General features: G+C 36.8%; 1 protein-coding gene across 4 annotated transcripts in view; it reads right to left on the reverse strand.

Moving 5' to 3' along the window:
* The window catches only part of PARG (poly(ADP-ribose) glycohydrolase), a 142,417-nt gene that overhangs the window by 44,409 nt on the left and 71,484 nt on the right, over positions 1-26,524 (reverse strand). For all 4 annotated transcript variants that reach the window (XM_005671222.3, XM_013983452.2, XM_005671221.3 and 1 more), the window contains exons 10-13: positions 22,698-22,777; positions 18,686-18,746; positions 13,057-13,132; positions 3,712-3,859 (exon numbers count right to left, since the gene is read on the reverse strand). In XM_005671222.3, the coding sequence (XP_005671279.2) occupies positions 3,712-3,859; positions 13,057-13,132; positions 18,686-18,746; positions 22,698-22,777 (365 nt within the window). The remainder of the gene's footprint in view (positions 1-3,711; positions 3,860-13,056; positions 13,133-18,685; positions 18,747-22,697; positions 22,778-26,524) is intronic.

Genomic DNA, 26,524 nt, shown 5'->3' on the forward strand with positions numbered 1-26,524 from the left:
ACCCAAATTCTGAAGACAGTCACATTCCAGACCCTCAGCACTCTAAAACAATATTCAAAGTATTCATTTGTCCAACAGTGACAGTTTAATTTTTGCTCTATAATTCCTTACACTGTTTTCTCCCCCAGTAACTTCTAATTGTATCCTTCCTAACTGCATACATAATAAACAACAAATATAGATACATTTCCAATATGTGAATTGGTAAAATGATTTTCTCTTTCTGTTTCAGTACAGTTTGGATCACAACCTCAGAATTCTGGATGAAGTACTTCAGAACTTCAAATATCTATAGAGAAGAAATTTCTTTGCTGAAGTTCCATACTAACTTCTTACATAAACTCAGACAATCAAAATTTTTTATTTTTGCCTTATCTTACCAAAATGGCAGAATCACAAGGACATTATAAGAAATATCTTACATCTTATAAATATACCTAAGATATATCACATATATCTTATTAATATGTCTAATATAAATATCATATATATTTACATAGAAGGTGGGAAATAACTTTCTGAAAGCCGTTTTACCCACAAGTGCTTATAAAAGATAAGGGCACATCTGAAAAACAATGGAGTAAAAACCTCAGATAATTCTCTGCTGGATAAAAATAATGAGAACACTGGCAAAATTTGTGACAATCATCTTTTTCTGAACTGCGGGAATTAACCAAAGGCTTGCAGCAGTCTTAGGGATGTTAAAGAAAAATTGGCTGAATATGGGCAAAAAGCAAAACAAAAAACAAACCAGTGAGCTGTGTGGTGTTTTAACTTGCTCTACTCCTATTCCACTTTCCCAAGCTCCACAGTAGCCTTAAAAACCAACAGCCTGTAATCACAGTGAAAATCAGCAGCCTAGTAACCACTAGAGGAGGCAGAAGAGGTCTGAATCTCTTTCAAAGGCTGATTCTCAGAGAACTGTCATCATTTGACCTGTCTGGTCATTTTCTGAAAGACCTCACTTACAAGGCTGTCTTTATTTGGACATGGACTTTGTCCAGTGTCCTAATTCCCAGGGGTGTTTGTTGAAAGCAGTTACACTCAATTTTTAAACAGTGTGGCAATAGACTACAGTTGGAATAAATAGGCTAACCAAAAGATTTAAAAGAAAAAGCTGAAGAATAAGAAGTCCTTAAGTTGCAAGTATCCCCAGGAACCTAGAGGTCTATACACATGCTCAAGACTGTACACAGGCTCAAGAAAGACCTGAGAAAGTACTAAACTCGCCCCTTTCTCTGATCTTGAGGCACTATGCAAGCAGGAAGGGTCAACTGCCTGGTGGAGTGTTGAAGGTGAGCCCCAGCATGCACACAGAGCCTTTTGGCAAAGACTGAGTGACAAGGAAATCTCTGTCCAATCATCAGCTGACCAGTAATCTAATCCAGCAAACTTTAGTGACCACAAATGAAAAGGAACATAGACTTTACAGAATTAGATTAGGAAAATCACTAAACAAACAACAACAAAAAGCAACAAAAACAAACTATGGGGAAAGGAGAAAATCTGACAACAAGAGCTGCCACATTAAAAATGTCCAATTTTCAACAAAAATTTAGACATGCAAAGAAATGAGAAAATAGGGCCCATACTCAAATGAAAAAGGTACCCATTAGTAACTGTTCCCGAGCAGCCTAGATGTTGAATTTTCTAAACAAAGATTTTATTTGTTTCTATTTTGTTTTGTTTTTTGCTTTTTAGGGCCGCACCTGCAGTGTATGGAAATTCCCAGACTAGGGGTTGAATGAGAGCTACAGCTGCTGACCTATGCCACAGCCACAACAACACAGGATCCAAGCCACGTCTGCAGCCTATACCACAGCTTATGGCAATGCTGGATCCTTAATCCATTGAGTGAGGCCCACAACTTCTTGGATACCAGTCAGGTTTGTTACCATTGAGCTACAACTGGAACTCCTAAACAAAGACTTTAAATCAGCTGTTTTAACATGTTCAAAAAACTAAAGGAAATTATGTCTACGGAACTAAATGAAAGCATGAGAATAATGCCTCATGAACAGAGAATCTCAATAAAGAGAAAGAAATTATTTTTTAAAGGAATCAAATAAAAATTCTGGAGTTTAAAAGTATAACTGAAATAAAAATTTCACTGGAGAGATCAAAAATCAAATGAGATCAAGCAGAAAAAAGAATAAGTCAACTTGAAGATAAGTCAATTGAAATTATCAAGTCTAAGAAACAGATAAGAATGAAGGATGAAGAATGAACAGAGCTTCAGAAACCAATGAGACATCAGCAGATGCACCAACATATGCATAACCTGAGTCCCAGACAGAAAGAAGACAAAGGAACAGAAGGAACACATGAAGAAATAATGGCCTAAAATTTACCGTATTTATCTAAACATTCAAGATGCCCAAAGAACCCAAATAGGATAAAGTCAAAGAGATGCACACCTATACACATCATAATCAAATGGCTGAAAGACACAGAAGGAATCCTGAAATCAAAACATAAGGGAAAACATTTAGATTCTCTCCTGAAGGTTGTCTACAAACATTTCTGAAGCAAAAAGTGTGTCTTCAAGACTAAACCTCAGAGTCTTAGTTCTGTCAAGTACCTCTTTCAAGACAGATTAGTTGAGTTATACATTTGATATAACTAATAGGAGATAGTTTCTGACCCACTGTAATCTTTGAGAGTAACAATCAACCAAGTTCTCCAACCCAGTTGAATGTTTACTCTCTTCTACTAAGCTCAAGTGGCAAAAGATTCAAAGAGGAATCAAGAAATTCTCTTTTGTAGAAAGAAAAAAGCATCAGTACTTGATGGCTAATTACACTTTTATGTGGGAATGTTCTAAGTACCCAAATAAAAGGCTTAATTTGCCTACAGTGGCTAAGAGTTTCCCAAGAGTTATGAGTTAATCATTAACTGTTTTGTAGCTTATACACAAGAAAATACTATGACATAGTGATATCACGATTTAAAGAAACTTAAAAAAAAACTGTAAATTTGATAATACACCTGAAGTATAAATTTGACAATGTTTCCCTCTCTCCTCCTCCCATATTAACTTAAATCAAGGAGAGGCATTAAGATAGTCACACTTTTTCTCTTAGGATTAGAAATTGGAATAAACACAGGTTACTGATTTATTTCCCTTCTATAAAGCTCACTGTTGTAACTGACTCTTTTAAACACTGTATCTGTATTTTTTATATGTACATAGTGTGTTCATAATGAAATACAACAGATCACTTTGGAAATATAATGGAGGAATAATAATAGGATAAATACTCAGACATATTACTACTTTTTAAAGGTACTATGTCATTAAATTTCAACTGGAGAGTAAATTAGTCATTTTTACCCTTGTTCTTCAGATAAAGATACCAAAAAAGAAAAAGTGGGGATCAAATATCTTACTCAAAATTAGGAAAATAAAACTAACAATTTAAAAAAAAACAGGCGTTCCCTGGTGGCTCACCAGTTTAAGGATTCAGCATTGTCACTGCTGTCACACTGGTTTGATCCCTGACCTGGGATCTTCCACATGCCACAGGTGTGGCAAAAAATAATAACAACAACAAAACAAATATCTTTAAAAAAAGTATAAATTAGTGAATAAAAATATTGGGACTAACGCCAGTGGTAGAGAAAAGTATTATGTGGGTGGCCTCTAGTCTTCGTGGATAGATAGTTACGGATGGGCAACACTACCCTATTGTCCAGACTTCCCAAACTAACCTGTGATGATAAGACATTCATTGTGATCCAGCACCTCAGTGAAGAGTCGTGAAACAATCAACTCAGGGTTGATTAAAAAGCGGATTTCTTCTTGCACAAGTCCTGCACTGGTTACACCACCTCCAACAAAACGGTTTGCAAAATCCACCTATTTGAGAAAATTTGACGGGTTAAACGATGATTTAAAATACCTACATATATGATAAAGAAGTGCTCTCCCTCTAAACTCTACTCTTCCTTGCCTTTTCCATATAAATCAATCTCCAAATTAGTCATCTTCTCAAGGAGGATAAATTATGGTTGCAACCTTTCTACTTCACTTCAGCTAACTAACATCTCTGAGTATTTCTTTGGATTCCAAAACCTTAGAAGGAATCTGAAAAATAGAACTTTTAGAAAAAAGCCTCAATGTAATCATATGGACTCCTGTTATAAATCTTATTTGTGTTCGAAGGGCCACAAATCAAGGGAGGTTTTATCTTTTTTTTTTTTTTTTCTTTTTTTTTGCCTTTTCTAGGTCCGCTCCCATGGCATATGGAGGTTCCCAGGCTAGGGGTCCAATCGGAGCTGTAGCCACCAGCCTACGCCAGAGCCACAGCAACGTGGGATCCGAGCTGCGTCTGCAACCTACAGCTCAGCTCACGGCAACACCGGATCCTCAACCCACTGAGCAAGGCCAGGGATCGAACCCGCAACCTCATGGTTCCTTGGATTCGTTAACCACTGAGCCATGACGGGAACTCCAAGGGAGGTTTTACCTTGAAAGGTTTCAAGATAGTTTCTCCACCATTTACCACTCAACTTCCATTTACATACTTCATATGACTTTAATATAATTATACAGGCATAACATTTTACTGTGCTTTGCTTTATTATGTAGATACTGCAGGGGTTTTTTGTTTGTTTGTTTTTTACAAATTGAAGGTTTATGGCAACCCTGCATCAAGCAAAGATATTGGTGCCATTTCTCCAACAGTATTTGTTCACTTTGTGCCTCTGTGTCACATTTTGGTAATTCTTGTAATATTTCAAATCTTCTACCACCAAAAAGATTATGATTTGCTGAAGGCTCAGATGATGGTTGGCAATTCTGGTAATAAAGTACTTTTTAATTAAGGTATGTACATTTTTTAGACACAATCTTATTGCACATTTAAAAGACTACAGTATAGTGTAAAAATAACTTAGACGCACTGGGAAACCAAAAACTTCATGTGACTCACTTTATTACAGCAGCCTGGAACCGAACCCGTGATATCTCCAAGGTACATAGCCTGTACCTTTCTTATATAATAGAGTTAACACTTGTTCTTAAGATTTGAAAAGTGTAGTAATTAACTTTTGTTTTTTGGAAACATTTAGCTCCTGTGAAAGGATAAAGGGATGAAAATTTCTCCTTTCTAAATTCAGGAATTCCTGTCATGGCTCAGTGGAAATGAATCTGACTAGCATCCACAAGGATGCAGGTTTGATTCCTGGCGTTGTGCTGCCATGAGCTGTGGTGTAGGTTGCAGATGCGGCTCGAATCTGGCATTGCTGTGGCTGTGGTGTAGGCCAGTGTCTGCAGTTCCAATTCAATCCCTAGCCTGGTAAACTCCATATGCCACAGGTGTGACCCTAAACAAAAAAATAAAAATATGTAATAAATATATATATATAATACATAAATAAATAAATTCAGTCACAATCCCCAAACTGCATAAACACTACAGACTATTTTTTAAAATATACCAAAGGAAAAAAATGAAGACAAAAAAACCTAGTTTAACAACAAAGATTCAATAAATTAATATTTCCAATTCAGTTTAAAACTATATGTAAGTTTTCTATGGAGTACTATGATGGGATCCCCAAGCTCCTATTAATATAGACGCAGTATACATTCCTCAAGAGACAGCAAACACAACTTGTAAGGATTATTTTTTTTTTGTCTTAAACCTACTATGCACTCCCATGTGTCCAACAGTATGCTAGGCTCTATGGGATGATACGTAAGAAATGGTTTCTGATTTTGTCTTAGATTATGTTACTTGAAGAGTTAGATTACATACATACACACAACTTGTGTACATACATAGTCATACACCAAAAAAACCCTAGAATTTAGTACATAATGTAAGAAAGGCTTCTATACTGTAGAGAAAAAACATACCTCTGTGTCTCTTCTTTACTCTCACACTACTGCCACACTAACAACACCTCGGACACCAGATGCACACACGAAGCAATTCTGAGATACCAGCTGGATGTTCAACAATCAATTTCAGTTCTGACACTACCTCCCTAGAGTTAGCATCAAATCCCGCAGGCTGAGGATTCAGTCCCACAAGACTGCCCAGTTCCAATGCCAGCCTCAAGTCCCAGGCTGTCACCTGAACTTCTAGGTGAATGGCTATATATAGGGGTTCCCATGACCCCCTTCCCACGTTTTATTTCCTAGAATAGGCTCATAGAACTTAGGTAATAATTTACATTTTCTGATTTATTAAAAATGGTATAATAAAGGATACAGATGAACAGACAGATGTAGAGATACACAAATGTAAGGTATGTGAGAAGCGGCACAGAGTTCCATGGCCTTTCCAGGCAAGTTACTCTCCCAGCACCTCCACATATTCATCAACTCCAAAGCTCTCAAAACTCCTATACTTCCAAAATTTTTATGGAAGCTTCATCACATTTACATGATTGATTATTAACTGACTCTCCAGTCCCTCTCCTTTTCTCAGAGGATGGGATGTGGGATAGAAAGTTCCAAACTTCTAATCATGATGACCAGCTCCCATTCTGAAGTTACCCGGGAGCCCACCAAGAGTTGCATCTTTAGGAAAAAAAGACACTCTATCGCCCAGGAAATTCCAAGGGATTTAGGAGCTCTGAGTCAGGAATGGAGTCAAAGACCAAACAATAGAACAAAAGATGCTCCTAGTGCTCTTACCGCTTAGGAGATAACAAAGCTTTTACGAGCTCTGCGCTAAGAACAGGATGCAAAGATATATACACACCCACCCACCCACACACACAAACACACACATGTGGGTGGGTGGGTGTGGGTGTGTATGAGTCTTCCTTATATGTATTATATATATTTATGTAAACACATATATTCTATATATATATTTCCTGTAGGATTATATAATATGTATATATACTATTATTTCACATATACTTTCAGTCTATTGTCAAATGTAAGGTTTCTTAAAACTTGTTTGTGTAATCTAAAAAAATTATGAAATAAAAATGATAATGTGAAGCCTATTGTACAAAGGAGTAAAACAAGAATATGCATCTTTTGATATATAAAAACATGTTAAAAGACAAAAATCAATAGAAGATAAAGTAGTCTCTCACTATAAAGGAACTTAGGAAATATTATACTGAAAAATATGACTGTACAAGTTCCTGAAATGAGTTCCCACAGTGAATCATATATATTTCAGTTTATATTCTAGCATAATAAAGCAACACTAAAAAACAAAGTACCTCTAGCTGATAAAGAAAAATAATTTTGGTTAAGTTAATCCTCTGATTAGAATTAGTTATTTACTAAATATTGGTGCATTGGGTGATTTATACCTTAAACTGTTCAATTCAATAAATATGGATGAAATACTGTGCTGTGCCATGGAATATAAGGACGAATAAGAGAGGCAGGATCAAGATGGCTGAGGAGTAAGATAAGGTGCTCACCTTCTCCCAGAAACACATCAAAACAAACCATCTACATGCATAACGATGCACACAAAACATTTTCTGGACCTTGGCAGAAAACCTTAAACCTCCAAAAAGGGCAAGAAACCCTCCACATAACTGGGTAGAACAAAAGGGAAAAAAAAAGAGAGAGAGGAAAAAAAGGAATCAGGATGGGACTAGCACTGAGAGGGAGCTGTGAAAGAGGGAAGGAACCCACACCCTGGGAAGCCACCTAACTGACGGGGAGATTAGCAGAGAAGGTGGGATCTCAAAGGCTCAGGGAAAAGAGCATCAGTTGGACTGAGGAGGAGAAAGCAGAGAGAGGTGCACAAACCGTTGGTACCACCTCCAGGGACACTATAGTCTGAGACGCTCAGAGTAGGGCTGGACATTGAGATTCAGGCTCAGGGAGTCAGTCCTGGGGAAAGGACTAGGGTTGGCTGTGAGGAGACAGCCTGAGAGGCTAGAGAGTAGTATGCCAAGGGCTGGATAGCAAAGTAGCACAGCCCAGGAATCCGGAAGGAGGTCTGGGCCCACAGGAGAAGCAAGGCGCCACTGCTGGGGAGGGTGAGGAGGAGGGGCGGACCGCCATAGGAATATCTTTCTCTGAGCATGCATGGACTCTCGATGGCAGGGCTACAGTTGGTGAGGCGCCTGTTGCATGGGCTATGGGTCCTTCTTGTGGGGGCCTCATGCAAAGGCTAAGCATGACAGGGCACCTCCTATAGAATCTACAGGTGGTGGGGGCAAACCGCCACAGTCATTTCAGACTCCAGAGGTGGGCTGGCCCACCACCACTAGAGGTCCATGAACATGCACCACCTGTGGTCCCAATCACTTTGGAGGACAGCACAGAGGAGGGCACTGCAACCATGCACCACTCATGGGAACTCACACACCCTGCTGCTGCCACTGCCAAATGGCCCCAATGCCACATACACCTGCCTGAGGGTCACTGCCACCTCCCAGAGCCATGCAACTAGAAGTAGCCCAAGCCCAGCTCCCCGCCATCTTTGCAACTGTCAAGGGTCCAGCAATAAGGCACTGGCTACCACCCCTACCTGTCGCCTTCATCTCCCTGGAAGCACATGCAGCACCCTCTCCAAGGGGATAACAGTCTGCATGTACTGAAGAAACAGGAAGCAAGTTTCCAAACCCTCACACCAAAAATAAATAGTAAGCCTTTACAAAATACCCAGGGGCACTCTCACATATAAACAGCCCTCCAGGACTACAGTAGTTGGTTTCCCTAAACTCACAGAATAAGAAAAATATAAGCAGAATGAAGATGAGGAATCATTCCCAGTTAAAAGAACAGGAGAATTTCCCTGAAGGAGCAAACAATGAAATAGAACTCTGCAGTCTAACACACATCAAGTTCAAAAAGGAGATAGTGAAAAATACTGTCACAACAGTGACAAAGTGACAACAGCAGATTCTTAGCCCAGTGAGCCACCAGAGAACTCCCCAAAGAGTCTTTAAAGTATGTGTCCTGCATACAGATGGCCAATAGTCACACGAAAAGATGCTCAACATCACTAATTATTAGAAAAATGCAAATCAATACTATGAGGAGAAATCACTTCACACCAGTCAGAATGGCCATCAGTAATAATCCTACAAATAACAAATGCTGGAGAGGGTGTGGAGAAAAGGGAACCCTCCTACACTGTTGGTGAGAATGTCAATTGGTATAACCACTACAGAAAACGGCATGGAGGTTCCTCAGAAGACTAAATATAGAACTACCATATGATCCACCAATACCACTCCTGGGCATTTCTCTAGACAAAACTTTCAAGGAAAAAGATATATGCACCCCTACGTTCACTGCAGCACTATTCGCAATAGCCAAGACCTGGAAAACAAATGTCCATCGACAGATAAATGGATTAAGAAGATGTAGTACATATATACAATGGAATACTACTCAGCCATAGAAAAGAACAAAGTGCCAATTGCAGCAACGTGGATGGAACTAGAGACTCTCATACTAACTGAACTAAGTCAGAAAGAGAAAGACAAATACCATATGGTATCACTTATATGTGGAATCTAAAATACAGCACAATGAACCTATCTACAAAAAATCAAAACAAAAACAAAACAAACTCATGGACATGGAGAACAGACTTGTGGCTGCCAAAGGGGAAGAGAAAGGAGTGGGATGGACTGGGAGTTTGGGGTTAAGATACAAACTATAGCATCTGGAGCGGATAACCAATGAGATCCTGCTGTATAGAACAGGGAACTATTTCTAATCACTTGTGATGATACATGATGGAGGATAATGTGAGAAAAAGAATGTGTGTGTGTGTGTGCGCGCGCGCGCGTGCGTGCGTGCATGTGTGTGTGTTTAACTGGATCACTTTGCTGTATAGCAGAAACTGACAGAACACTGTAAATCAACTATAATAACAACAATTTTTTTAAAAAGATGAATAAGATTGGGTTCCTGGTTTCACAGCATTTACAATGTACACTGGAGTCAGGCATATAAGTAGAAATGATAGGTGATTATTAAAAAACCTATTAGTATGTATTTGATACTTACCAAATAATACAATTAACTAAAACTGGAGCATGTGGAAGACAGGGAAGTGTTACAAGAGTTTGGGCATTCAGTTTAGGTTTTACTAACATTTAGGCTGGGAGATTAGCTGCACAAAGACATAGGAAAAAACCAAATGTAAAGAGCTATATGAGGAGAGATTCTCATGTCTGTCTGCAATGCACAGTATGTGGAGGGCTAAAGTTGGAAATGAGCTGGTCTGGGGTCCAGGAAATTTCTACTTAATTCTAAAGGTTCTGGGATCGATTCTAAGAAGAAAAATAACAAATGCATCTGTATTTTGAGAAGATAATTCAGACTTGAGTTTAAAAAATGAATTGGAAAAGTAAAGGTGGAAGGGCTGGTTAGGTAAATACTGAATAGTTTACACAAGCATTACTAAGGTCTCCAATAGGTCAGTGGGAAAGAAAGTGAAGGAGAACAGTGACCCGGCAAAGAAATAAAATGGACAGCTCTTGAAAACTAAGAAACTGGCTAAGAATCATGGTATTCTGAATACAAATGAGAAACAAAGATCTGAGATCAGCTAAACTTAATTGTTACTGGAACAAGATACATAACTAAATTTAAAAGATAAGGTCTATCTAATCTATGTACTACTTGGAAATGATAAATGAAATACATCCTATGTGCATGCTATTGTTTGTTCTTTGAATAAAAGGTCAACATTTACTACTCGAAAGGTATCCATAGAAACATATACACTAAACTCAATATGCCCCTGAAAACAGAGGTCTTATAGAAAATCCAAGTTTCTACTACTTAAAAAAAAGTTCTCAATAAAAGACTCTCTATTACAGGTGAGAAACCCGTTCCAGCACATGAAAACAAGCATATGAGTGCTTGATTTTTAGCCAGTTATTTTCCAACTCACTTTAAAGCTACTTGTTCAGCTTACTCAGTTTCTGAATTATAACTTGATGAAAAGAGAGAAATGATAACTCTCCTTAGAGAGGTTTTGTTATTGCCATTCAGCATAATGTAATTTACATGCTATACAAGGAGCTTTGTAGCACTGCAATACAATATTCCCTGATCTCCTGGGGATACATGGCATGGGTAGGGAGAAAAATAAGTAGAAGCCTTTATTGTAGTTTTTCAATCTACTGAGGTTTCACATTTCATCTATAATATATTCCAGGGAAGCAGAGAGAATCTCAACCTTCAATGTTGTTAAACAATCCCTTGTTGAATTGTATTATAATGAAAGGTCAGCATTCCCATGGTGCTAACTAGCAGTAGCTTTATTTCATGTGTATTAAGACTTCCTCAGTTAATCCAAGACAATGTTGTCAAGATGGAAATGTGGGGGTAAAAGTGATAGTCATTTGAAACAAATTTTAAACTCATATCAAAATTAGTTTTAAATAAAAGGGACTTATTAAATACAAACAGAAAAATTTAAGTACAGGACAAATATTAATTCAGCTACCCTAAATATTTCTGATGATAATCTTAATCATTGGGAAAAGGTGATTTAAACAAAATATGTGAGTTCCCATGGTGGCTCAGTGGTAACAAACCTGACTAATATCCATGAGGATGCAGGTTCGATCCCTGACCTTGCTCAGTGGGTTAAGGATCTGGCATTGCTGTGGCTGTGGCGTAGGCCAGCAGGTACAGCTCGGATTTGACCATCTAGGCTGGGAACTTCCATATGCCATGTGTGTGGCCCTAAAAAGAGAAATATACATATACGTATTTGTCTTTATATATACATATATAGTTTGCTTCTTTGAAGATTTTAACTACAAATATGTCTAAATACAAATCCACTTTAAAAAGAACCTAGGCACTTAGAACAAGTATACAATAACTAGGCAAATGCAAATCAGTCATTTTATAACAAAAATTAAGTTATTCAAACAAATCAGGCAACTATTTAGCTTCTAATCTTATAAAGCATCTAATAAGCATCTAAGGAGAAAAATCAGCTATTCCCAGTATAAATGAGGTGGTATACAAGCTTCATTCAAAGAAAATTAGGATTATGGTACTCTTATAAATAAGAACACAAAACACTAAGATGTTGTCTCTGATCAGTGATTTTTTAGAAAGATCTCTCTAGGGAACTATATTTAATATTTTGTAATAATCCATAAGGAAAAAAGGAATCTGAAAAAGAAAAAATATATGTTGTTCATGTACTTATATATATAAATAAAGCTGAATCATTCTGCTGTACACTTGAAACACAACGCTGTAAATCAACTAACTTTCAATAAATTTTTTTTTTAAAGAGTGTCTATTGGACTGGATTGGGAACAGAGATAAATCAGAGAAATATTAAGATTTAGAATTCAAATAACATAAAAAATGCCAGACAAAATCATAACAAAAATAAAAAGATCACCATAAAGCAAAAGAAAAGCATGTATTCAGCTTAGGTGTTAACAATTTAAAGCTAGATACACAGAGTGTTTTATTTGTTAACTTCTTTTTCCAAACTTTTTTTTTTTTTTTTAGGTAATGGCAATAACACAGATTGATAACAAGGATTGAGAGACTGGCAAAATGAGCTGCTCTAAAACAGGGAAGAGACAGCAAGGATAGCTGGTTCATGCACCTAAAACTATTACATATGGGAGAGAGGACTTTCTTATCAATCAGTTTTAGATGTCTGCCTCCTAGACCTAAACAAGGTTGGTGGCAGAAAAACATTTCAAACCAGTCATTATTTAGGGCAGAGCAAGAGCCTTTAAAGCAAAAGAACAAAACTGCCTAGTGACAGCTTGTCAAGACCATAGCCTGAGAACTTCCTCCACTGTCAATCTACGATCTATGTCTGAACCAAGAGGCCTGATGTTGTCCAGATCTTGGGATTTTCTGTCAAAGGCTTTTTAAAGAGGCACATGTAAGAAACAGAGAATGTATATTGGCAAATAACAGTATTACCAAGGCTGTCAAGATGATCTGTTTGGTGTTTTCCTCCATTCTGCCATCATGCTTCTTTGCATTAAATCAGTTTAGAAAATAAATAAACAGCTTTTCAAATTTCCTTTGCCGTCAGCAGCTTGACAAGAGAAAGTCCACCCCTACTGCTCTACCTCACCAGCACCACGGTTCTATGATTTACCTACCTGTAGCATGCCTTGACCATTTCCTTCTATGGTACCTTCATAAGTGACATGCAACCGAGTCAGAGGTTTTTCACACCTACGATTTAAAAAGATATTCCTGTATTTATATATTCAATGATAAGTATTTCACTACAGAAAAATATGAAAATATGGATTATCTATAAAAGTAAAACTGAAACTACCCAAAATCACCCAAATGATTTTAAAAGAGGATGGCTTCTCTTTTAATAATCTTGGGACAGTCTCCCTCAGTTCTTACTCAAATATATATTTTTTAAAATTTAGTAAAATTTTAAAAGGCTTCTTTCCATTTACGGTTAATACAAAATATTGGCTATATCCCTCGGGTTATACAGTACATCCTTGAGCCTGTCTTATACCCAACAGCTTGCATCTTCCACTCCCCTACCTCCCCTGCCCTTCCCCCACCTTCCCACTAGTAACCACTAGTTTATTGCCTTTATCTGTGAGTCTACTTTTTCTCTTATATTCTTATTTTTTTATATTCCTTTTTCGTATATAGTCTCTTGTATTTTTTATTTATTTATTTATTTATTTTTGTCTTTTTGCCATTTCTTGGGCCGCTCCCGCGGCATATGGAGGTTCCCAGGCTAGGGGTCTAATCAGAACTGTAGCTGCCAGCCTACGCCAGAGCCACAGCAATGCAGGATCCGAGCCGCGTCTGCGACCTACACCACAGCTCACGGCAACGCTGGATCGTTAATCCACTGAGCAAGGGCAGGGACCGAACCCGCAACCTCATGGTTCCTAGTCGGATTCGTTAACCACTGCGCCACTCCCTCTCGTATTTTTTAGATTCCACGAACATACAAATATCATACAGTATTTGTCTTTCTCTGTATCACTTACATGTGAAATCTAAAAACTACTGAATATACTGTTATTTCACTTAACATAATGGCCTCCAAGTCCATCCATGTTGCTGCAAATGACAAAATAAAATTTCATTCTTTTTTATGGCTAGGCTGTATTCCATCATATATATAACTATATATACACACATATATAACTATATAACTGCATGTATACATACATACATACATACGTATATAAACTATATACATAAATACATATATATATATACAAATAAACTATATATAACCATACACACACACACCACATCTTCTTTACCCATTATCTGTTGATGGACACTTAGGTTGCTTCCATTATCTGGCTATTGTAAATAATGCTCCTATGAATACTGAAGTACATGTATCTTTTCAAATTAGTGTTTTTATTTTTTTTCAGATATACACTCAGGAATGGAACTGCTGAGCCATATGGAATTCTATTTTTAGTTTTTTGAGACACCTCCATACGTTTTCCATAGTGGCTGTACCGGTTTACATTCCCATCAACTGTGTATGAGGAAAGTTTCTCCTCTTTAGAAGTTGAAAAACTTCTCAAAATATTTCTAAAAATCAAAATCTATGAAATGTTATTATGCTAGAGTTGGCAACCTAAGGAAAAATACAGAAAATTCTGACAATATGATTCTCAGAGGGACTCTATTTTCACTTATTTGGAAACAATGTGTGTGGCGGGGGAGTTGTCTTGATGAAAATACATGCCACAGAAATTCTGATCTCTGGTATTTTTATATTAATAAAATTGATAGATAAGCCTGATACCTGTAAGTCACAATTATTTTCTCTTTTTTCATAAACCATGGTCACAGAGGTGTTTGGGGTTCAGACATGCCACCCCAAATCTGGCATCTTGGCTTACTCAACATTTTAAGCTGACGAAGTTTGAAAAAATGGCAGAAGCAGAAGGTCACTCTGACATCCTCTTCTTCTTGCCCATCTTACCAGAAACAAGCCATAAAACCCTCACATGAGGGGCCTTCCCTATACCTGGAGGAAAGGAATATTCTTATCTCTGAAGACAAAGAGAGGCCAAGAAGAATTCTAGCAAACAGCCATTGCTGTTTCCCCAGTTTACTACAATTATCTCATATTCTTACACATCATTCCTCCACAACTATCTATTCATCATCAAACCTAGCATGAAAGTACATAGATCTATTTCTTTGGGTCTGCATTTCCTCATAAAGGCTCCTGTGCCATGTAAAACTAATATAAAGTAAATCTGTATGCTTTTCTCTTGTTAGTCTGTCTCATCAGTTTAATTTTCACACCTAGTCAGGGACCCTAAGAGGGCTGACCTGCCCTACACTGTTTACCTAGCTTACATTGTGTTAAAAAAAATTCAATTTTATTACTAGCAGATGATGACAATATTTTTCCTTAGGAGATTTTCCCCCTGATTACTTACTGAATAAAAAATATAAATTATAATAGAATGCAACAGAATGTAACAGATAAACCTCTAACATAGAGTGGTACAAATTTTTTGGAGGGAGGGGAATTACATGTTTTTAAAAACAACTATATCTAAGAAAAAAAAGACAATCTAGTTGGGAAGCACTATTTACGTATTAGAATTTGCTTATATGCTTTTGCAACAATGAGTCCAAGTACATTTCAGGTAAAGCTCTAGTCCAAAGGACTGACAGCTCAAACTCAGAAGGTAATTCAGTACAGGTTCTGTTCTAAAAGATTCATTTGCATTAACTCATTAAATCTTCACGTCCCTATTGCTATCTTCTTGTATTGCTATCTTCTTGTACAGATGAAACAAAGCACAGAAAGCGTTTAAGTAACTGCCCAAGACTAATAAATGAAGCAACAAATATTTGAACCCAGAAAGTCCAGGTCAATGTTTCAGGCTCTTAACAAGTAAACTATACTCTTAGAAAAATTATTTTCCAAATCTCTTAGAGAATGTTAATACCATAAGTTTGATTTTTTTTTTAAACCTCCATTTTTTGGGGGTCCTACTTTCCTACCTTTTTTATTCCAAGGGAGATCACGTATGAGGATATTACTGAAAAGATAAAGAATGATCCAGAAATCTCATCTGCTGTCAACTATTTCCCATGACTGTAGTTATCAACTTAAAAGTACTTTGCTCAATAAAATTATGAAATTGCTAGAAACTATTTTTGGCCACACCTGCTGCATGTGGAAGTTTCTGGGCCAGGGACCAGGGATTGAACCTGCATCAGAGCACTGACCCAAGACACTGCAGTGATGACGCCAGCTCCTTAACCCACTATGCTACAAGAGAACACCAAGTTTTTTTTTTGTTTGTTTTTTTAAAGTCGCACCCGCAGCATATGGAAGTTCCCAGGCTAGGGGTTGATTTGGAGCTGCAGTCTGCAGACCTACACCACAGCCACAACACCAGATCCGAGCAGCATCTGCGACCTATGCCAAAACTTGTGGCAACACCAGATCCTTAACCCACTGAGTGAGGCAAGAAGTCAAACCTACATCCTCATGGAGACTATGTCAGGTTCTCAACCCAGTGGGCTGCAACAGTAACTCCAGAAACTTTCTTTTTAATAAGCATCCACTGACTTCCTAATATGTCTCCCCTTCTGGCCCTAGCAATTTCTTTATACCACTGCCCCAGGAATCAAAGACAGATATTCTGGCTCTCTGATAATAACAGGGATAACTACAATGCCAGAAACTAGGAACTCAGAAAAACCTCTAACTTCCTGGCACCCATTTAGTCCCTTACTCTTGGGAACACCAACAATTCTCATCTCTTCTTCATCCTCTCTCTTTAAGTGAACACATGTTTCTGGTTCTGTGGAATCTGGGAGATGGACAATTCCTCTGAATGATCTATAAGATCTATACCAAAATGACATGAACAAAACATCTGTATTCCTATTAGAGACCAATAGCAGAGCTAAGAAAAGCAACCCTCTGTACTCTGGTCTGAGCAGATAACTTAGTAAGTTTTTATTTTTAGTTTTAGGTACCATATTTTAAGAGGAACCAATGGCTTAGGGTACGTCAAGAGCAGAATTAAGGGGTTTACTATCCATATTTTATGTGAAACAGAAGAAATGAGTAGTTTAAAATGTACCTGTGTGGAGTTCCCGGCGTGGTTCAGTGGCTACTGAATCCGACTAGGAACCATGAGGTTGCAGTTCGATCCCTGGCCTTGCTCGGGGGTTAAGGATCGGGAGTTGCCATGAGCTGTGGTGCAGGTTGCAGACGAGGCTCCGATCCTGCGTTGCAGTGGCTGTGGTGTAGGCCGGCGGCTACAGCTCCAATTAGACCCTAGCCTGGGAACTCCATATGCATGGGAGTGGCCCTAGAAAAGGCAAAAAGACCAAAAAAAAAAAAAGTACCTGTGTGCACTGTTGGAGGTGGATCAAGAAAGCATTAAGATACTTGATGGCAGTGGGGGGGAGGGCAAACGTTAAAGAAAATTAGTTTATTTATTGTAGTTCCAGAAGGAAGAACCAGGAATGGGATTTGGTGAGGTGGGAGATTTATGAAAGACAAACTTTTTTAGGGAATGAAAGTATTAGATAATAACACAAGCAGCTGACAATGGGAGAGACTGTAGCGAGGTTCCCATCACTGACGCTGTCTAGTCTCCATCTATTACAGGTATTACAGAGTTGATTATTTTTAGTTGGTAGCTGGATAAGATGATTTCCTGGGGTCCCTTTCAATTCTTATGTGCCAAGACTCTAAAATGCTGTACATGTTTCTCTTCCTTTACGCTCAACTTGGTTTTAGTGCTTGGTTTTAGTGCTTTGTATAATCTCTTATCCACTTCCCTCTGCTAATAATCAGCTCAACCATGCAGTCAGCCTCCTAAAGTAAGTTAGTTTTGGTGGATAAAAACACAGGAAAGCCCCCTAAGCGTATGTGCCTTCTCAAGTTAATTCCTTTAAGAGAGAGTCCCTTTCATTGCTAATTCCAAACAAAACAATTATAAACTACAATGAAAATTATTAGAAAGTGAAAATGAAGAGGCACTGGTTAATATGAATGCACACCCAAAATACACATTTAATATGTTTAATCATGTCCTCATAGGCACTGAAAAAGTAGATCCATTCTTCTTTAAGTGCTTTGGGGATTTTGCTCCAGGTTAGAAAGTGTGCTGACTACTTCAGGGCACTAGAGAACTTACAAATCTGATTACAAATCTGAATAAACTCAGATTGACTATTATTCCCCTGAGTATCTGCAGATAAGTAATAAGAAAAAACCCTAGTAAATTAGCAACTTCTACAAAACTGCCAATAGTATATGTGGTCAGCCAAACTTCAAAACTCTCATCATTCAGATAAATTCTAGGTAATTACATTTACATATTAGTAAATGATTTACATTTCAGTTTAATTTAAAAAAACAAAAACTTCCCAATCTTTTTCTTTAGCAGGAAAAGCCATAAAATGCAAAAACTAACCAAAAAAAGGAGGGTAAGGAGTCATGTTAAATACTGCTATTCTGTTTAATATTAAAACTCCTTAATTCTAAACAGGACTTTGTTTGAGATGACAAAACTAAAACAAAAGAGCAGACATGAAAGAGTTACAGACTGATTCAAAAGGCATGTCTCTTCTAACAATGAGTTATCAAAATGATCAGCTTAAGAAGAAACTCCTTAGTATTAGGGCAATTAAGAGCTTGAGAAACCATCTTTCAAGGGTCTGTAAAATAGAATCCTCTTATAGTGAAAGAGTCTTTCTAATTCTAGATTCTAGGATTATTTACATTATTATTACCTTTCCCACTCTGGAAAATCTTCAAGACTCTGTCTTGTAAATGTCACCAACCCAGTAGGTTCTACAAAAGCAATAGAAGAGACATACATCCAAGATAAGTTTTGAGTTTGAAAAGATTATATCCATTCAGTAAAAGAATGGCTCTAACAATGGCTATAAAATTAATCAGGAAATATCAAATCTACTGTTGGAATATAACACAGGATTGATTTAAAATAACATTATCCTTACAAGTAGGAACTCTTTCTATAAACCAGTAAGCCTCCCCTCTACACCCCCCCCAAAAAACACAAAACTATACAGGTAAGAGCACGAGAGTAGAATATGAGTGCTGGTACTTTTTGGTTAAGTTTTTTAAACTGAATATACTAAAAAAAAAAAAAAAAAAAATCCTCGGGGGAAAAAAGGATGTATAATGGATATAGCTCATAGAACAAAGACAAACTGAATTTTTAATCTGTAGACTCCTTCTCAAGGAAAAACTCTACTCCTAAAGACTGGTGAATATATACATATTTATGTATTTTATAATAAAATAGTATGTCGAAGATTAAAAAAGAAAATTGTTGGCATGTCCTTTGAGGTTGACACAGCTAAATTCAGGGGTTAGACTATATGCAACTGCTCTATTTATAAGTTGCCTTAGCCAGAAGGAGGAATTACTGTGTTCTAAGAGGTTAGAGAATAATGATGACATAGTTTTCAAGGAGCAATAGGTATGAGAGGATTAAGATGTGGTAAATTTTAGAGGATAAGGTACTCCTCCCCCCCCCTTTTTTTTACTACTAGTGGCAAAATCAACAAATAAATCAGCAGAGCAAAAGTAATTTGTGTGATTCAAATCAAAGAACAAACTAAAAAGACCAGGCCATTTCTGTTTTCTTCTGTTTAAAAAAAAAAAAGAAAGAAAAAAAAAAAGCTCTTAGTAGAGACATGTGTCAGGAACTATTAGTGATAATGCTGGTAGAGTTCCAATGAAAGCTTGGCAATCATTTCATGCCTTTGGATGATTCCACATTTCCCTGCTCTCAGTCACAAGCAATAACAGCTCAAAAATCACACGGAGTAGTTATTTTGTTAACATGGGTTACAAAATATTCTTTAAGACAACTAGCATAGTTAAAACTCACAAGTAAGAAATAGAATAATTCAAACACTAGAGAAGCGATTCTATTGTTAATTGGAAATTAATGTCTGTATCATCATTCAGTAGTGTAGTAGAAAAGTAAGAATACTAAATATCTCTCACATATACGAGGAGAGACCAAGAAAAATTAAAAAATGAATATTTCTGGCAAAGCAAGAGAAAAGGCAGAAGAACATGGCTCTGTAGATGTAGTTAATAACAAAAATATATCAAGAGCATGCCTGCCTTTCTTCCATAAAGAGGCATTTTTCATACCACAATATGTTATTTTGGTTAATCAGATATTTTCCTTAATAAATCAAAATATATACTGCATATGAGTTATCAGTTTTTACACACTCCTTCTATAAGGTCATTTTATCTAAAATCATATTGAAAATAATTCAGAGGAAGTTTCATAGTGGCTCAGTGGGAACGAATCTGACTAGCATCTATGAGGATGCGGGTTCAATCCCTGGCCTTGCTCAGTGGGTTAAGGCCATGAGCTGTGGTGTAGGTCACAGACATAGCTGGGATCCTGCACTGCTGTGGCTGTGGCCAGCAGCTGCGACTCCGACTGACCCCTAGCTTGGGAATATCCATACACTGGGGGTGTGGCCCTAAAAACCAAAAAAAGGAAAAAAAGAAAATAATTCAGAAAGCTCTTTAAAATGTCTCAAGATCCTTACTACAAATATAACGCATAGATTTTGATAACATTGAAAATTTCCTGATGGAATTATACTTTATCAATTCTAAAAGGTACATTTCTCATGTATTAAGTTTCTGAAACTAGGATATGTCTTACATAGTCAAAGGGTATCTAACCATTACTATGGGTCTATATTAAAGTTGAATTTTTCCAGGAAGATGTGCATCTGCTTCTGCCACCATATGGGAAAACCACCAACCTGAGATGTATGAATTAAGTCTTCTATTGCAAGCTTCTGCAGATCACAATGGTGATATGACCTCAGACCCCAGCCTTGGGGCTTGTGGTTCAAATTCTCAGAGAAGATGTTTTTGGGTGTCCTCTCTACCTAGACTGACACTTACAGTTTCTTTGCTGTCCCTTTTCTGCACAACCAAGTTAATCTCCCACTAAGAGTATCCAGATCTCTGGTGTTCTACTTTCGTAAGAGAGATCACCTATAACTTCCCTTCCTGAGTGTTTTTTCCTTCTTGTAGTGGTCCTTAACATAATTGCACTTCTTACCATCTATCAAGTCCTAGAAATATGGTACTTTAAATAGGTTTCTATGGTTTCTATTCAGTAGACTCCAGAACTCCTACATAAAGTAATTATTAAATTTCAAACTACTTTCTATTCTACTTAGTGTTGCCTCTTTAAGCCTGTAGCTTTACATCCTAAAAATCTATATAGTATGTCTTACTATATTTCTACAAAAACCATGTACAATGAAAAAGGAAAAAAAATAAAACGTCTAATTATAATTTATATCTTTCAGCCTGACTAATTCCCAATACTTAGAAGGATTTATAAATTCCTGGCTAAAAAAATTTGTTTAGCTTTTTCCCTCAAAGTATTTAAAATTCTAAAATTTAGAAAGGCGAGTTGGAATTCAGAGCAGAAATGCATGATTTCACTTCAAGGACAGCAAAGTGAACTCTGAATTACTTAGAAATAGTAATGGAATTCATTAATAGAATAGCAAAAAATATACTCATCTTTCAAACAAATTATTACAAATTCTAATTTGATTTTAAGCCCTAGTGAGCCTTCATTTTCCTTACTATTTCATTCTGTACAGAGTACAAAACTAAAAATCCATAAGCTAAGAAATAAATAACTCTACCAAAGAAGTCTATAATTTTTCCCTTAAATACCAAAATCTGGAAAATTGATTTCTTTCCCCCAAATTTGAACAATGTCCAAGAGCAATAATTTCAAAAGGGAAAAAAACTGCCAAGTATGCTATAATGTGAGAGTCCTTACCAAGGGAAAGGTATGAAAAAAAGGATTTGAATAGTTCAGTGATGAATTTTAAGATAATCCCACAATATGGACAACTAGAATTGAAATGAACTCATTTCACTTGACCAGAGTCAACCTGCTCTACTTAGCAAAAGCAAACTTTTGAGATGTTCTGGTTTCCTTTATAATTGACTTGCAGGAAAGACTATAATAGCTAACATTTATTAAGATGTAATTTCTCATTTAATATTTATAACTACTCTATGAGGTATATTATCATTATTCTTTTATTTTACAGATAAAGAAACTGAGGCTTAGAGATATTAAGAAACTTGTCCATGGTCACCCAGCTTCTAGGATAAGAGTAGAAATACCAATTTGTTATTAGCTGATCACTACCAGTGTTGGTTAGACATTTACTACTACTGTCTCAGGTACTATGATTAGCTTCTGGGAAAGCAAGATAGTCAGGATCCAACAGAGAAAGACAGACATATAAACACTAAGTGCAAACACTGTTCTATAAACACTGCAAGGGCGTAAAGGAAGCACAAAGAGAGAGATGGACAGGAAGACAATTAATTCATTAACCTCTGAAAATAAACTGTAGTAGTTAATGCTTCCTTATATAAAGAATAGTCTAAATGTATTTCCTGGTCAAAATACTTTCTTTTAAAAGTATTAATTTACTGTTTTTATTCATGAAAATCCATTAAAGTATGTTACGCTGGTCTAATTTCAGTATTCAAAACCCACGCGTATTCATAGCACACCTTTATATATACACACAACTTGTGCATAAAACTACATTATAATACTGAATTATTACTGTTTTTTAATGTGGTTTGGTAGGAAAGTGTACTTTGAACACAAAACATTTTTGACTTGTCACTTGATCTAAACTGCCCCCATCAATGATAAAAATTACAAGAAGAATGAAAACAATGTACTTTTCTCTGTGACTCTTCTAAAGTAGCAGAAGAGAGTTTTAAGCTTCTCTGGTTTCCTTGATGAACGTCCTTCAAACAACCTGAAAGAGACAAAAAATAAAAGAGGGTAAGGATGATTTAAGATGTTTTAAGGATTCATAAAAACCTAAATCTATACTACTACCAAGAAATAAAAGAAGTAATTCTTCCAGGAGGCAATTCTGTAATGATAGAAAACTGAGAAACTGTTTGCATTCAAACAGCATCTGGAGAGGACTAAAACCAACTAGAACCAGGCTTCTTCAAAGTTGTTCAAGTCAGATGGCACTCTTTAACAGCCACGTTCCTCTAATCTATCTTCCTCCAGGGAGAAGGCACCATCTGGTCCCCCAAAGTCAATTAGGCCAGTGAGTTAATGCTCAATCATTTTCCCAATGGCAAATACTATTTACAATTCATAATATTACTAGGTAGTTAAATGACTGAACAAAATGGTATCTGCAAAAATCCCCGTGATTGTTTGGTGGCGGGAGGGGGTGACAATGACAACAACAAGCAGGTATGACAAGATATTGGGAGACTGATGAATCCTTGGTAATTAAGCAAACATACCCTTTGCATGGTAACCAAAACAGTGCCTACCCTATGTCATGTAGTTTCCAGCAACCTGGACTTGCACTACTTAATTTAGTTTTCTTTGAAATGATGTGGCATTGTTCTTGGTAACACATAATGCAATTTATCCTGAGGAAAGAAAAGCAGAGCTTTGGAAGCATATGACCTGAGTAAGTAGTTCGCTAAAAGATTTCTAACACAAAAGCATGCTTTTGGTCACAAGATCTAGCTTTACAAAGGCATTTAAAAATTATAAAGAAATTCTGTGGCTATAAATAATGAAATATTAGTCATCTGCCTCTAGTCGTATACTTTGGCTTTAAAACCAGAAAACTTCAAGTAGAAGTTCACTTTAGTAAGAGCCAAAATGAGTAAAAATTTCATGATTAGAAAATCAAGCTTATGTAACTATGCAGAGAAGGAAAAGTTAATTCTATGACAAAATCCTATTGAATAACTGAAATGAATTAATAAAAGGGAAGGAAATGTAGATTTCAAATGATCCTGTTTTCAATGATCTGAAATTATCTATTCTGGGTCAATTTCTGAGAAAACAATTTATAGGAATACTTATTTCCTGAAAGGAATGCTAATGTCAGAAAGTATTTTAACCAAATCTGAAATTGAATAAATACGATTTACTAAACGAATACCTTGGGATCTATTGCAAAATCACTTTCTAGGTTTACTACTTAGTAGAGGGAAGCAGGATGAATGTAAAGACAGCTATCACGTTTTTTTAGAGATGAATTGATGTACATACAATTCAATTAAGGAAAAAAAGTTCCTCTTCCATAGAAGTGTTGCATGTGAGTGAAAATGGCTATTGCCCTTGAGAAACAATTCCCCCAAACAAAAAAGCATTCCTAGCATCAATATGTGGTCAGCTGCTTAGGAAATCACATAAAACTTCACATATTTCATAACCATGATAAGAAATTATTAACCTGAGGAGCCTCCTGGGACTATAGATTTATTGCCTTAGCAATTAATGGACTCTCCTGGAAAGGTCATATGGCTGTTATTGTCACCCACTACAAATGAGTACTACAATTTGTTTTGCAAGTCCAAATCTTATAGGTCCAAAGCAAGCAGAATCTCAATTTATTCTCTATCTTCTTTGCTCCAAGTCTAATTTCAAACCACTGTGTAACCAAATAAGCTTTCCTGTCTCCCTGAAGGAGAAATGCATGTGGTGTGGAGTCTAGAACACAGCATGGAGGTAGAAAATCAGGGAAGATGAAGAAGGTTTAAAACCCCTGTATCAATTCTCAGATTTCACTGTTATAAAATTTTAAAGTACTACGTATAGCTACCTAAATAAAATGAATTATCCTGGTATGGAAGCAAGAGAAAATAACATAAAAGTGCAGGTAATCTGCATGAGTGAACAAAAGTGATGTACTATCTGAAGGACAGCATTTGGCAGGGAGGATATAGATAAACAAAGGAAATGAGGATAGAGCCCAAGAAAGGAAAGAAACAGAAAGATGGGGCTGACAAGGCAGAGAGAGAAGAAAGAGACAGAAGTTTGGCAAAAGGAGGGTATGAGAGACAGAAATTCAGAGAGATAAACACAGAAAGAGACAGAGACTCAGAGAGAGGCCTTCTCATCATAATCAAGTACAATTCAATTTTTTAACTCAACACCATTTTTTAAATTTAGATTTCTATATATATTTGAAGTCATATGTTGAGTTGGCAGGTGGGCGTGCAAACGTGCACATAAACTAGGCCACAGTAACCCTTCCACAGGTAGAAAAGACATTTTGGCATTTAACTGAATGATAATTAGAGATTATTAAAGAAAGCAAACAAAAAAAGTGATTGGGCAACCTTATTTTTGTCCTAAACAAAACTTATTTTCAAGGGAATAAGTCAATCAAGGGTTAGGTACTTGTTAACTGGTGTTTTTCTTTCCATAAATATAAAGAGAAGCAAAGTTTAATAAAATCTTTCCCTGAATGGAATATTGATAACATTACTGGAATTGGATTCTAGACACACACACACACACACACACACACTCCCATGTGATTTCAAGTTAAGGATTAATCCTATTAGTATACAGTAAATCAAACCCAAAGCACTATAACCTCCTCTTTAAAATGGAAGCAAATGATAATCCGGAACCCAGCCAGAAAGTCGTTCTTGGCTTTTCTGTGAAGCACTGTGCCATATGGCCTCTGCAGCATTTTCAATCCAGAAGAGACAGATGTAAAAGCCTCCTGGGCTGACCACTGCTGCAACCCACAATTAATCTCTGACCATCAGTTTCTAAGCAATCTCAGAAGCATCAATGCTAATCACATTGGAAGCCTTTATAAGAATGTTTAGGCCCTGAAAGGCAAGCAGGGGAAAAGGTCAGGGGCATTTAACATAACTAAGCAGGGCTGGAAGAACACAACAATAAATAAAAAAGGGAAGACTTATTCAATTTATTGACGTCAGCCTCCCACCACATACTCTTACCATTTTTCTTATTCAATCAACTAGCTAGTCTTTTGAGACTAAACACACTCACACGCACAACTCCCAAATGGAAGAAACTATTATCATAAACAGCAACTATGCAAAAAAGAAAACACAACAATAAAATGCTCCATAATCAGCTTACCAAATGGCTCATCAAATTAGGTACTTGATCTATCATAAACCACATGAATAAGGGGAACTTTAGGTTGTTTTTCATTTCTGAAGCATAGTCAGAGCATTTTGCTCTTGAGAGGAAGTGAAACATGATGAAAGAGCAGTGAGTGTGAACAGAAGCCAGTGTCCCATTTCTACTACAGGTCCCATTTCCACGACAGGTCAATTACTCTCATTGAACCTCTTAGTATAGAAGCTCCCCTACTAAAAACTCAGAGACAGAATCAAAGGGAGCTGTCAATAGACAGTAGTGATGATAACAAATCATTTTGTTGTTGCTGTTGTTTGCTGTTTTAGGTTTATTAAAACACATATCATCTCACTGAGAGGCAAGTGCAGACATCCTGACTGCTGAGGAGTCCTCCAAAACAACTGTGGAGACTACAACAGGCTTTACCTGCTTTAATCAATTTTCAATGTTCTGGTGACCAAAAGAGCATCCACAGCCAGGAAGACAAGAGCATGCCTGGTTTCAAATCTTCAACAGACATACTTGAACTCTTACTTGGTAAAAATGCTACTGGGATAGCACAAGCTTAAATCCCACATGGTCACTCTGGCCTGGAAATAATTCTTACATATCA

The sequence above is a fragment of the Sus scrofa genome, chromosome 14, assembly GCF_000003025.6.
Source record: "Sus scrofa isolate TJ Tabasco breed Duroc chromosome 14, Sscrofa11.1, whole genome shotgun sequence".
In the NCBI taxonomy this organism is placed as follows: Eukaryota; Metazoa; Chordata; class Mammalia; order Artiodactyla; family Suidae; genus Sus; species Sus scrofa.